The sequence below is a fragment of the Ursus arctos genome, chromosome X (assembly GCF_023065955.2).
Source record: "Ursus arctos isolate Adak ecotype North America chromosome X, UrsArc2.0, whole genome shotgun sequence".
Taxonomy (NCBI): Eukaryota; Metazoa; Chordata; class Mammalia; order Carnivora; family Ursidae; genus Ursus; species Ursus arctos.
This window is the reverse complement of record NC_079873.1, coordinates 67,014,737-67,029,550: the sequence shown is the minus strand read 5'-3', so window position 1 is coordinate 67,029,550 and position 14,814 is coordinate 67,014,737. Positions and strand designations below refer to the sequence as shown.

The 14,814-nt window shown below is 32.1% G+C and overlaps 1 protein-coding gene across 1 annotated transcript in view; it reads left to right on the top strand.

Moving 5' to 3' along the window:
• RPS6KA6 (ribosomal protein S6 kinase A6) overlaps window positions 1-14,814 on the top strand; it is a 186,298-nt gene that overhangs the window by 120,870 nt on the left and 50,614 nt on the right. The window contains exons 9-17 of the mRNA XM_048213614.2: window positions 1,511-1,653; window positions 4,272-4,342; window positions 4,572-4,660; window positions 5,439-5,497; window positions 7,960-8,062; window positions 8,694-8,824; window positions 9,597-9,719; window positions 10,300-10,389; window positions 11,378-11,536. Of these exons, the coding sequence (XP_048069571.1) occupies window positions 1,511-1,653; window positions 4,272-4,342; window positions 4,572-4,660; window positions 5,439-5,497; window positions 7,960-8,062; window positions 8,694-8,824; window positions 9,597-9,719; window positions 10,300-10,389; window positions 11,378-11,536 (968 nt within the window). The remainder of the gene's footprint in view (window positions 1-1,510; window positions 1,654-4,271; window positions 4,343-4,571; window positions 4,661-5,438; window positions 5,498-7,959; window positions 8,063-8,693; window positions 8,825-9,596; window positions 9,720-10,299; window positions 10,390-11,377; window positions 11,537-14,814) is intronic.

Sequence of the window (14,814 nt, the reverse complement as noted above, 5' to 3'; positions counted from 1 at the left end):
CAAATATATAACCAGACACACAAAAGAAAGATAGGAATTTGATAAAAATGACAGCATTGTTTTACACATTCTCAGTGTTTAAGAATATATAAATACTACAGTAAGTAGGAACCTTACTTTGAAAAAAAGATCCTGAAATTTGCTTGTAGAATTGTTGTCAGAAAGTTTACAGTGTGTTATTGTGAAGTAGTAGAAGATAGGTTTTCTGGAATTGGGAGGAAGGTTGTAACACTACAGGTGGACAGAAGTGGCTCATAATACACATGGTGAGCTGAAATAGCTGGCAGATGTTTGGTGTATGTGCATGTATCTATTTCTACCTGGCTTGCTTCAGCTAGGTATAGTTTTAAAGTGTCTCACCTAGTGTTCTCTTGTAGACAAAATTGCACATAAACCACACATAAGTCAACCCCATTTGGAATTTGTGTTGTCCTGAAATTCTTTCCCAATGTATCAGTCACATTGGAACAAATTTGCATTTTCAAAACAAGCATTATAGAAGCATATGTGTTAGTCTATTCTTGGACACTGTCCTTTTGCATTGATATATATCAATATGTATATCAATATATATTGTCATATATATGACATATATAGGTCTAGACTTTCTTCAATGCCACACTTTCTTGATTACTGTAGCTTTATATTAAGTATTGAAGTGAGGTAGTGTAAGTCATTCATTGTTTTTTTCTTTCAAAATTATTTTGGCTATTGTATTTTCTATAGTCTTTTTATATAAATTTTATGTTTAGCTTTTTGATTTTTGCAAAAGAAATCTTGCTGGGATTTTTATTAAAGTTTCATTGACTCTAAAAGTTTTATTGTCTCTGTAGATCAGTTTCTACAAGAATTGATATCTTTAACATTGAATCTTCCAACCATGCATGCAATGTGTCTCTCCATTTATTTATATCTACTTTGATTTCTTTCATCAGTGTTTCTAGTTTGCAGCATACAGGTCTTACATATACTTTGTACATTTATACCTGTGGATTTCATGTGGGGGTTTTTGGTGGTATTATAAATGGTAATTTTTGAATTTCAGCTTCCAATTTTTCATTGCTAGTACATAGGAATAAGATTGATTTTTATATATTAGTACCTTTAGCTCTTGAAAGCCTTAAACAAAAATGGAAGCTCACCAAAGCCAAAGCATAATTTGCTTTTTCAGTGTTTTAAAAAGTGTGAGTTACTTTCTCCTTTTTGTCTTAGTCTGTTTTAAAACTTAGATCACTATGACAACTTTGATTTAATTGTTGACCTCTCAAAGTTGCTGAATGATATTCTTAGACATAAAAACATGTATTTTGATAATGAAATTTAACTTAGCAACCTTTAATTGCTCTTAAAGAGTGTCATTATGAAATACAGGCTTCATTCCATTATTTGTCTCACAGGGAGGTTTCTTAAGAGTAATTATAGGCCATCCATGAATACTTTTATTTCTTTTGGTATTTTCTGTTTTTTGAATATCTTCAGATATATATTTTGTGTCATATTGTTATTATAGATTTTGGACTCAGCAAGGAATCAGTAGATCAAGAAAAGAAGGCTTACTCATTTTGTGGTACAGTAGAGTATATGGCTCCTGAAGTAGTAAATAGGAGAGGCCATTCCCAAAGTGCTGATTGGTGGTCATATGGTGTACTTATGGTAAGTAATGTTATCTTTTTAATTATGCCAATATAAAATTAATATTTAGAATTTTAATTTAAATTTTGGAGTGGGTCAGGTGAGAATAGAGTTTTGATAATCCATGATTACTAAAAAACTTGTGACTGGCTAGCTGTTATACAGTAAGAATTAAGGTTTTGGTACTCTGATTTCTTTTAAAGTTCCTAGATAAAAAGGTAAATGGCCACATTCTTTTATAAGCTATTCAGATTTAAAACTTAGAAAAAGCCTTTCCAGATTTTAGATTTCAGAATACTATGTTTAACTGTCACATGGTTTTCAATTGGGTATCACAGAATTTAGCATTTTGCCATAAACTACCTTATTGTCACATTGTTTCATGCATGTCCCTAGAAAGATTGGAAACTTCTTGAGGAGAGCAATCATGTTTCATACTACTTTTCATTTCCCATGGTGGAATATAGTGGGCATACAACTCACTAATCTGGTATAAATTAAGAATAGAGCTTGCAGTATTAAGTAGGGTGATAAATGAATAGCTGTTGAATCAATTTACTTGTATAATCCATCTTGCTGATAATCCATTTTGCCTATTACTACTGAATGATATACTATATGACATATTAGTATATTAGTGCCCATTATAAACCTGGCCTTTGGGGAGGATAGTGGGGTAGGAATAAACTGGAAGTACAATATTTGACATTTTTCATAACCTAAGAAGGCTTACAATCTGGTTGGGGAAGCAATTGGAACAGCTAAGTAAACTGTCTGACAGTTTAGCTTAGGAATTCAGGCAAGAAATCATATAAGTTGATTTAGGAAAAGTGGAGGAGGTGGAACTTAAATCCTGAAGCATGGATAAAATTTAAATAGCTCTAAGTCAGAAAGTATAGTATTGTGATCATATTAGCAAAGAACTGGAGTACCAATTAGAATATTAGAATAGTAGTGGAGAATGAGGGTGAAGGTGGAGGAAATGAGACTATAAGCCTATAAACATATGCATGCAATTCTCTGAGTAGTAGGAAACTTTTGTAGATTCTCTAACAAGATGGTAATTAAAGAAAAAAATGTATTTTAGGAAGGAAGGAAGAAGTGGCTGATCTTAATACCTGATTTAATGTCACAGATGAAAGAGAAGGAAAGGGTCAAAGATAAAGACACCTTTAAAATTTATGAACTTTAGGGAGTTGAAAGAATGGAAGTTCAGTAGAAAAGGGATAGTTGGAAAGGAGAGCTGGTTTTGGAATTGGAGAAATAATTTATAACATGTTGCATAGGTGACTGTAGGTTTGTGGTTAACCCCTTGGTGGTAATAAATTAGGAGAGGGAAGTGGAGAGAGGATCAGAATCATCTGGAGACTTAAAAAAAAAACACTACTCAGTCAGCCAATATACAGTTTAATTAAGGGGGGAGGTGTGATTCCAATATAATATCCTTCTTCCTTTTGTCCTTGCCATTACCACCTCTACTCCTCCAGTCCCCAGTGGAGAACCATAACTTTAGGTTTGGAGGCAGGGGATTGGAACTTGAGAACAATGATCCCTATATACTATACTTTCTTTTTTCTTATTTCCTTTTCTGTGACTTCTACCCCTACTTCTTCAGGTTCCAGTTGAGAAACATTACTATAGATTTGGGAGGGAGAACTGGGACTTGAGAGAGGTTGAGGCTAGAACAGATTTGAAAGTCATAAGTGTATAGGAAAGAGTGGAATGGATAAGCTAACTCAGATTGTGAATTCAGGTAAATGAGCAGAGGACTGAAGCGAAAGCCATTATTGAATCCAAGTTCAAGATTTAAGTATTAGAGATATATGTTGGCTTACTGACATAATAATAAAAAAGAATGAAAAAAAAAGATTTAAATATTAGAGATATAAAAAGTTTTCTCTTTAGTGTACTATAATGATCTTAATTTTTAGATCTAGTCTTTTTTATACCATTATTTAGTATTCTAATTACGTTGCAGTTAAATTTCTTAGGGAAAATGTTTTTTATGCCATGCACAACTGTCTCAAAAAATTGGTGTTTGTGTGTAGCTTCTTGTTCTTTTTTTATTGCTTTTTTGGGGGGACGGTGAGGAGAATGAGAATGGTTAAATCTTTTTTTCTTTTTATTTCACTAATGACTACTGATGTTGAACATATTTTCAGGAGCTTATTGGCCTTTTGTAGAAATTCTTTTAAGTTTTTATTTAAATTCCAGATAGTTAATATACATTAGTTTCAGTTGTACAAAGCATGTATGAATTTGAAATGGTTCAGTGCTTATTTTTATTTTCCATTCATTGTTAAATGTTTGCTTTAAAAGCATATTTTTGTTTTAAAAGAAAATGCTGTGTGTCTATTTTCAAATTGCTTTGGTTTTGGGAACTTAGCCAGATTAGACAAGACTGAAAAAAATTGGTTGGTTTCATTTCCTACAGGTCACCTATCAGTTGGGCTATATGTAGTGGCGTACCAGAAGTGTAGTTCCTTAATTGACTTAGTTTTCTCATCGTATTTTGACCTATCATGTAGATCCTACATGATTTGATGATCTTGTATTACATGTCTCAATTTTTTTCCTAAAGAATTTAATTGTATATTCTAAGTTCTGCTAAATTATGTGTTACTTTTTGTTTGTTTTAGTTTGAAATGCTTACTGGTACTCTGCCATTTCAAGGTAAAGACAGAAATGAGACCATGAATATGATATTAAAGTAAGTGTGAACATTATTTTTTTTCTTTTGAGAAAAATTCCTTGCTTTCAGTTTTCAGAAACTTGTTTTCAGTTGACACAAAAGAACGTTTTTTCACACTCTTTTGTTTTCTTCTACCATTATTAAAGGGACATTGTCATTGTTAAAGCATTCTTTTAAATTCTTAGATTTGTCAATTTTTAAAGTATGGCTAGATTTAAGTGAAATTTTTGAAAATCTTCTTTTTCAGAGCAAAACTTGGGATGCCTCAGTTTCTTAGTGCTGAGGCACAAAGTCTTCTAAGGATGTTATTCAAAAGGAATCCAGCAAATAGATTGGGTATTCTTTATTGTCTTAGCATTTTTAACAATATATTGCATGCTTTGGGAGGATAATTTTAACTTTGTTTTCTGGCTTAGTTCATTTACTGTTGTGATATATTTATACCTAGAAGTTTGCATTTTGTATATACATAGATCCAGTAAATTCTGTTGTGTCCATAATTTAAAAATGGAGTGGTCTAGTTATTCAGAACTTCTGTTTAATATATCATTATGTATATCATGTGGATTACCTCTTCTAAAATAATTCGCAGAATTATCCCTTATATAGGTAATCCTTTTGGATATTTGAATGTAATTATTTTGTCCAGTGGTCTTCAAGGTAAATATGTCTGTAGTCTCTCATTATTTGGCCACTTACTGGTTACCTTTCCCTGGATCCAGATGTGATCCTATAATTTTATTTATGTATTTGTGTTAAAATTTCAATATCACTTTATTCTGTTGCCCTTCTTAATTTGGCATTGAGATACAAGGTCATAAGTTGAATTGTGAGGGAAGGAAAATATATTTCAATTTTAGTTATATGTTAAACATTATTTTGATTTAACTTGGAAGGCATTTCAGTATTTCATGATACTTTATGTGCTTCAGTGTGAACATCAGATATATTTTATCATATTAAATTGAAAAACACAATGAAATATCTGATAAGAAATCAAAATTTTCACTGCAAAGAATCTATGAAATGTGTATAGTCTTGTACAGATAATAAACAGAGAAGCCAGGTAGAAAGCTTAAAAAATTATACCAGTGAAAAATTATTTTTTTTATAGGTTCAGAAGGAGTTGAGGAAATCAAAAGACATCTCTTTTTTGCAAATGTTGACTGGAATGTAAGTTCAGTAGAAACTTCCTTGCTAAGTGACTTTAATATGAACTAACACTGAAGAATAAAAGGGTTATATTTGGACTTTGTTGATAAACTTAATTTGTTTCTCTTTTTTTGGTGTGAGATTTTTATTTAGAGGTATAGTTGTCATAGCAATTACCTTGAGCCAGTAGATGTGTGAATGATACTTAGTAAATTTTTGTTATTCATATGTTTTACCTATTAAATGTGGTTACTATTCTCCCCTATTCTCTGTTGGGGAATGTGAAGGAGGGAGAAAAAGGGGTAATGGTGTGAATGATAAGGCAAATTCTTAAAGAAAATGAATTCTAATTCATTTCTCTTTCTCCTTCACATTCCCCAACTGAGAATAGGGGAGAATAACCACGTTTAACCAGTAAAAAACTTCTGTACAGCAAAGGAAACAATCAACAAAACTAAAAGGCAACTTATGGAATGGGGGAAGATATTTGCAGATGACATATCTGAAAAAGGGTTAGTATCCAAAATATATAAAGAACTTATAAAATTCAACACCCAAAAAATGAATGATCCAGTTAAAAACTGGGCAGAAGACATGAATAGACATTTTTCCAAAGACATACAGATTACCAGCAGATACATGAAAAGATGCTCAACATCACTCATCATCAGGGAAACGCAAATCAAAACTACGATGAGATATCATTTTGTATCAGTTAGAATGGCTAAAATTAACAACACAGGAAGCAACAGGTGTTGGCCAGGATGCAGAGAAAGGGGAACCTTCTTATACTGTTGGTGGGAATGCAAAGTGGTGCAGCCACTCTGAAAACAGTATGGAGGTTCAAGGAAAAGTTACAAATAGAACTACTGTATGACCCAGCAGTTGCACTATTAGGTATTTACCCAAAGGATGCATAAATACTGATTCAAAGGGATATATGCACCCGATGTTTATAACAGCATTATCAAGAACAGCCAAATTTCCAAATTTGGGAAACAGCCCAAATGTCCATCGACTGAATGGATAAAGAAGAAGTGGTATATATATATATATACAATAGAATATTACTCAGCCATCAAAACGAATGAAATCTTGCCATTTGCAATGACATGGATCGAACTAGAGTGTATTATGCTAAGTGAAATAAGTCAGTCAGAGAAAGACAATTATATGATACCACTCATATGTGGAATTTAGGAAACAACACAAATGAAAAGGGGGGGGGAAGAGATGCAAACCAAGAAACAGACTCTTAACTATAGAGAACAAACTGAGGGGAGGTGAGTGGGTGGGGAATGGGTTAAACAGGTGGTGGATATTAAGGAAGGCACTTGTTATGATGAGCATCAGGTGTCATATGTAAGTGATGAATCACTGAGTTCTACACCTAAAACTAATATTGCACTGTATGTTAACTAGCTGGAATTTAAATTAAAAGCTGGAAAAATGATTTTTTTTGTAATTGTACAACTGCATAATATAAGCCATTAGTATTAATACCCTGAAAGGCCACTTAGTGGGCATGCTGCATGGGAGTCTGCCCTTTGTCATAGGTGTGTGCATCCCTTCCCTGGTATCCTTATATCCCCTTGTGATTTTTTTTCTAATGCTTGTCTGCTCTTTCTTTCTCCTTAACTGGACAACTGCAGATTCCTTTTGTCCATCATTCTTATATCTAAACAGTTTATGTTCATTGTTCTTAATTTAAATAAGAAAAGAATGGATTGTTTATTATATAAATAAAAATCAAAGGACAACTGCAGATTCCTTTTGTCCATCATTCTTATATCTAAACAGTTTATGTTCATTGTTCTTAATTTAAATAAGAAAAGAATGGATTGTTTATATATTATATAAATAAAAATCAAAGTAATTCTTTATTTTTCCCCTCTATGGGACTGTGGCCTTTTAAGAAAGCAGATTTTTTAAAGAAGGTAGTAGATTTTCCTATATTTTAAGATGTTTTAAATGTTATTTCAAAAACAAATGTTAGGAAGTTAAATTGTTAGACAAGATTATAATTTTAAATTATATAATAAGAGCCCTAAACAGTATGTTTAAGACATATTTTTGTGTAACAACAAAATATTTTAGGTGAAATATATACTTCTTAAGATAATCTATTAGTTTTGAAATTCTTGAATGTTATTAGTTATTTCTGTATGGTCACATTGTAATATATTCTACATGGTTATTTTACCAGTGAGAATTCAAGTCAGTTTTTGATATCCAAAATTGAACATCATTCCTTGTGAATGCAACTTTTGGCATCACTGTTGTATTTCCTGGTCTCATTTGACTGTACATTATCTCTCAAATTTTTAGAATTTGGTTAACAGGTATCCAAAGCCTGTTAAAATTTTGTTTATTAAATTGTGAGTCTTCTGTTAAGGACTGTAAATATCATGTTCTGCTTTCCATTAGAAAATATAATTTTAAAGTGTTAATATGATTTTGTGTTACCCTGTTTTTTCTTCTAGAAATTATATAGAAGAGAAGTTCAACCTCCTTTCAAACCTGCTTCCGGAAAACCAGATGATACTTTTTGTTTTGATCCGGAGTTTACTGCAAAAACACCTAAAGGTAATGCATGTTTATATGTAACATCAGGGCTTTCATTCAATTAGATTGTTAAAAATGAACTAGCTTCTTAGGTAAAACTAAATAAATTTTAAGTTTGCAGAGGGTTGGTTTGCCCTATATGAAAGTGTGGATCGTATATACATCATTGCTTGGGCATCTTTCAAACAGAGGAATTAAATAGGAAATATTTATCAGGGAATCGAGGGCTAGAGAAAAGGGTAAAATTTTTTCATTCTTGTTTTAAAAGTCCTTTGACATGCTAATGCATTATAGGGTAAGGGATAGGAGGTAAGATGAGATATATCACTGACTCTTACAATTTATAATTTAATGAGGTCTACTTACAGTAGCATCTATTTCATGCATTAATTCAACAAATATTGAAGACCAACAAATATTGAAGGTACTAAGCAGGGAAGATGTAGCAGTGAACAGAACAGGCAAAGTACAGTCCATGGGGCTTGCATACTAGCTAGCATGGAGAGACAGACAATATGCAGTAAATCAAACACATGATATACTATGTCTGATGGAAACATTTAATGGTTTCTTTTATTTTTAAAGAAATGCTAACATTTCATATCATAGTTTTCTGTGTAGTTCTAACTAAATATAATTATTTGGACATTAGATTCTCCTGGTTTGCCAGCTAGTGCTAATGCTCATCAGCTCTTCAAAGGATTCAGCTTTGTTGCAACTTCTGCTGCAGAAGAATGTAAAATTACTCCTGTCACAAGTGCAAATGTGTTACCAATTGTTCAGGTAAATTCCACTTAATCAGGTGATTTGGTGTAGGGATAACTATTTCTTTCAGTTATTGCTAAAGGATTTACAATAACTTTAAGTGATTTTTTATTTATTTTTATTATGTTCAGTTAGCCAGCATATAATACAAGTTTTTGTTGTAGTGTTCTATGATTCATTAGTTGCATATAACACCCAATGCTCGTCCCCAAAAAATGTTCAACATCGCTAGCCATCAGGGAAATACAAGCCAAAACCACAATGAGATATACCACCTTACACCAGTCAGAATGGCTAAAATGAACAAGACAGGGAACAACAAATGTTGGCAAGGATGTGGAGAAAGGGGAACCCTCTTACGCTGTTGGTGGGAATGCGAGCTGGTACAGCCACTCTGGAAGACAGTATGGAGGTTCCTCAAGATGTTAAAAATTTTAAGTGATTTTTAACTTCTTAATTTATCTCTGTGTATAACATGATTTAAAGATGTCTCCATATGTTTTGGAAAAAAGCATATAGTAGTAACCTTTAATTATATTTATGTAATCTCTTCTGGCAAGAAAAATGTAATGGCAGTGTATAACTAGTTGGTTTATTGTATTGCCTTTGGGGATCTAGAAAACCTAAAATTTAGGATCAGCAAAGAATCTCTTTAAACCATTTATAAATACTGATAAAACTTCTCTATAATGAATTTTTAAAAAGATTTCAGATTAATGAATATTTAGGAGAGAAGATAATAAATGTGAAAATATTTCATTCTCTTTAATATTTTACTATAAAAAAACAGATAAATGGAAATGCTGCACAATTTGCTGAAGTATATGAGTTAAAAGAGGATATTGGTGTTGGGTCCTATTCTGTTTGCAAGCGATGCATTCATACAGCTACCAACATGGAATTTGCAGTGAAGGTATTATCTCTGAGCCTAACTTGTTTGATTTAATATATATATATATATATATATTAAATTTTATATATATTAAATTTTATATATTAAATTCTAGTTAGTTAACATATATGGTAAAAATTGTTTTAGGTGTAGAACTTAGTGATTCTTCACTTGCATATAACACCCAGTACTCATCATAGATGGGGGAAAAGTCTTAAGACTGAATATTTTCATTTGAATTTCTTTCTAAGACTTTATTTTGGAGGAATGGTATATTTCATGAATGTCTTGTTTTAAATAGTTTTATTGTAAAATAGTATGTTATGATTATGCAATTGTGACAATTACTGTTACATTTGGATTACATTATCTGTTGGTATAATTTCAGTTAAGTGGAATATAATGTTAAGGAAAGTGTTCTTTTTTTTTATTAAGTTTCAGTTATAGGAAATTTTTAAATGTTAAAATAATATGAAACAAGCATCACTCTTGAGTTTTAAGTATTTGCTTAAAATATAACCAAATTGAAAATATTTCATTCATTTTTACACAAAGAAAATAATTTGGTTTTCTCTGAAATTTTTCTTGACTTATTTCTTAGATCATTGACAAAAGTAAGAGAGACCCCTCAGAAGAAATTGAGATTTTGATGCGCTATGGACAGCACCCTAACATTATTACTTTAAAGGATGTAGGTATTCAAAATCTATATCAGCTAAGCTAATGAAGTTATGGCTTGACACTTTATTTTCTTTTTGAAACTTTTCATGTTTATGGTATATTCTACTTTTAAGCTACAAAATCTAAAAAATCTTAAATTAGCCACTTCAATTCTTTTTTCCCCCCTGTGATTCTGTACTTCTACCCTTCTTATACCACATCAAAAAGGAACTACAGTGGTTGCTAAATGACAGTATCCTGATGGCTTGAATATATTCTGACTGGTCAACTAATCAACATTATAACTGTACCATTTATTATCCTGTAGTACTATAAATATAGAAGATATAAGAGATTTAGAATCTGCCAAATTCTAAAATATTTTACTTTCTTGCTTATATAGCAAATGGCTATAGCATTATGGATTGTTCCTTGAGTGAAATAGTATTATGCATTTTGATTTGTAATCTTTAAGCAGTCTTTATAGATATAGATATACACACATACACACACACACACACATCTGTGTACACAAACATCTCACATGCCCTGAATGAAAGGGTACACATATTTTTTCTTACTTATTCTCCTTAATATAATATTTGAATTCAACAGATATTTAAGATACCATATCAGATAATGGACTGTGAGGATATTTATAAAAAATATATTTACTGCAAGAAGGAAACTTACTATTAGTAGGGAAGAGAAGTGGCTATAATATAATAAAAAATGAGATAGATGCTATTTGAGAGACACAGAGTTCTATTGTTCCACATATATCATTTGATGAAGTGTAATGTACAACTTCAAAAGTTAATACAATTATATATTTAACATGGCCTCAAGACTGTGTAGGAGGTTGTTTAGCCATTTTAATCTTCAGTGTAGCCTGTACTATATTAACAGTAAGGGATCAATGTGCTTTTTTTTAACAATAGAGGTTAACTAGAAAAGGAAAGTAAACATAATGTCAAAATTTCAGAATTATAATTATAAATAATAATTTTTTTTTTTAGGTTTATGACGATGGTAGATATGTTTACCTTGTTACGGATTTGATGAAAGGAGGAGAACTACTTGACCGTATTCTCAAAAAAAAATGTTTCTCAGAACGGGAAGCTAGTGATGTACTGATTGTAATAACTAAGACAGTTGACTATCTTCATTGTCAAGGAGTAAGTTGTAGTTATATTCTCCCCTTCAATTTTGGGACTTATATATCTTTATAAAATTATATCTAGGAGATGCCACTCAAAATGAATTTTCCCATAACATGTATTTCTATAGAGAATATCCTAATAAAATTCATAATATAGTGAAAGTTATAGATTTAGGAAATTGGGTAATATTTTATTAATTCTCTTCACTCTTCCTGTTGCCCTGATTTAAGAACATACTAGTTTTAAAGTGGTTTGAATTATATAAATATATCTAACCTTGACTTTGAAATTATTAAACCTAATCAAACTTAAAAATCAAACAAAATAATTATCCAAGGATATGTTGTGAATATTATTCAAATTATGCTGTATCTAACATACAAATTTCTGGCAGTAAAAGGACTGTATATCTTTTTTGGGGGGTATAGTTGACACACTATGTTACATTAGTTTCAAGTGTACAACATAGTGATTCAACAACTCTATACATTATGCTGTACTCGCCACAACAGATGTAGCTACCATCTGTCACCATACAGTGCTATTACATTACCAGTGACTGTATTCCCTATACCATACTTTTTATTCCCATAACTTACTCATTCCATACCTGGAAGCCTGTATCTCCCACTCCCCTTCACCCGTTTTGCCCATACCTCCATCCACTCTCCTCTGGAAACCATCATTTTGTTTCTGTATTTATAGGTCTGATTCTGCTTTTTGTTTATTTGTTATTCACTTGTTTTTTAGATTTCATGTGAAAGTAAAATTATATGGTATTCGTCTTTCCCAGTCTGACTTACTTCTCTTAGCATAATACCCTCTAGGTCCACCCATGTTGTTGAACATGGCAATATCTCAATTTTTTTATGGCTGTTCAATAATATCCCATTACACACACACACACACACACACACACACACACACACACACACACATCCCATCGTCTTTATCCATTCTTCTATGGACGGACACTTAAGTTGCTTCCATATCTTGGCTATTGTAAATAATGCTTCAATAAACATAGGGGTGCCTATGTATTTTTCAATTAGTGTTTTGTTTTCTTTGGGCAAATATCCAGTAGTGAAGTTATTAGATGGCATGGTATTTCTATTTTTAATTTTTTGAGGAGCCTACATACTGTTTTCCACAGTGGCTATACCAGGTTACATTCCTATCAACAGTGCTCTAAGGTTCCTTTTTTCCACATCCTTGCTAGCACCTGTTATTTCTTGCCTTTTTGATTCTAGGCATTCTGATAGTTGTAAGGTGACATCTCATTGTGCTGATTTACATTTTCCTGATGATGAGTGATACTGAACATCTTTACATGTGTATATTGGCCATCTGTGTGTCTTCTTTGGAAAAATACCCAGAGGACTGTATATCTTGACCCTTGCCAACCCCTACTCCAAATACAATAACAAATTTGGATTCTAAGCATTTGAAATATTAATATATTAAAATTTTTGGTGGAGGAGCAGGCCTGTTATTTCATTTCCTATGTCTTTATGAAGAGAACAAATGAATTAAGTTATGAAAAAAGGTCAACTTTTATTATATACAACTATACAAGGAAACAAAGTCACAAATAATTTAAAGTTTGAATCAGTTGTAATAGTACATATGTAATCACTTAACTATAAAAAATTTAAAAATGCCCTCCTTAATACCCATCACCAGGAGGGAACATACTGCATGGTGCACTGGGTGTTATACGCAAGTAATGAATCATGGAAATTTACATCAAAAACTAGGGATGTACTCTATGGTGACTAACATAATTTTTAAAAAATTGAAAAAAAATCTGGCAATTTAGCTTGTAACTCAAATCTAGTAGAACAATTTAGAGGTGAAAAATCCTAATAATTTAAATTTATGGTATGGAAGTATATCTATCTATCTATCTATCTACATATATGTATATAAATATGCCACATTATAAAACAATTTAAAAATAAACAATTCGGAATTGGCACAGTGAAAATTCTAAAGGGGGCTTTCTTATAATTAAGAAAAAGAAGCCAGTACTTAGTGTGTGTTTTAAGAGTATATTTTAAATATTTTGAAAAATACACTGTAAACTGCTGAAGGAGTAATTCTATTGTAATTTAATTCCTTGATTGTCTTCATCAACACTCTCTAAAAAAGGGTGACCAGGATTTTTGAGACAAATCAAATAACTATTTTTTCTTTATTGTTTTAGAAACCTTTGGATTCTTACATCATTTAAATAAATCAATGATAGACATATATTGAGTATTTCTACATGCCAGGCATTGTAAAATGTGTTGCAGATTCAAGCATAAGTAAGACATGGTCCTCGTCTTTTAAAAACTTTGAGTGTACTAAAATGCTGATTAAAGATAGAACTAGAATAAAAGAAGTGGAATATTACTAGGACAGTCATCACATAGAGAATTTCACAATATTTTCCCTTTCTAGCATTTCATTTGGTTCTCATTGTTTCTGTTTTTCTTTTTTTTAATAATAATATTTTTTATTATATTATGTTAGTCACCATACAGTACATCCCTAGTTTTTGATGTAAAGTTCCATGATTCATTACTCGCGTATAACACCCAGGGCACCATGCAATACGTGCCCTTCTTAATACCCATCACCTGCCTATCCCATTCCCCCCGGCTCTGAAGGCCTCAGTTTGTTTCCCAGAGTCCATAGTCTCTCGTGGTTCATTCCCCCTTCTCTTTACCCCCCTTTCTTTTTCCCTTTCTTCTCCTACCGATCTTCCTACTTCTTATGTTCCATAAATGAGTGAAACCATATGATAATTGACTTTCGCTCCTTGACTTATTTCACCTAACATTATCTCCTCCAGTCCCGTCCATGTTGCAGCAAATGTTGAGAAACCATTCCTTTTGATGGCTGAGTAATATTCCATTGTATATATGGACCACATCTTCTTAATCCAGTCATCTGTTGAAGGGCATCTCAGCTCCTTCCACGATTTAGCTAATGTGGACAATACTGCTATGAACATTGGGGTGCATATGGCCCTTCTCATCACTGTGTCTGTATCTTTGGGGTAAATAACCAGTAGTGCAATGGCTGGATCACAGGGTAGCTCAATTTTTACCTTCTTAAGCGACTTCTACACTGTACTCCAAAGTGGCTGTACCAACTTGCATTCCCACCAACAAAGTAGGAGGGATCCCCTTTCTCCACATCCTCTCCAACATTTGTTGTGTCCTGCTTGTCTAATTTTGCCATTCTAACTGGAGTAAGGTGGTATCTCAGTGTGGTTTTGATTTGAATTTCCCTGATGCCTAATG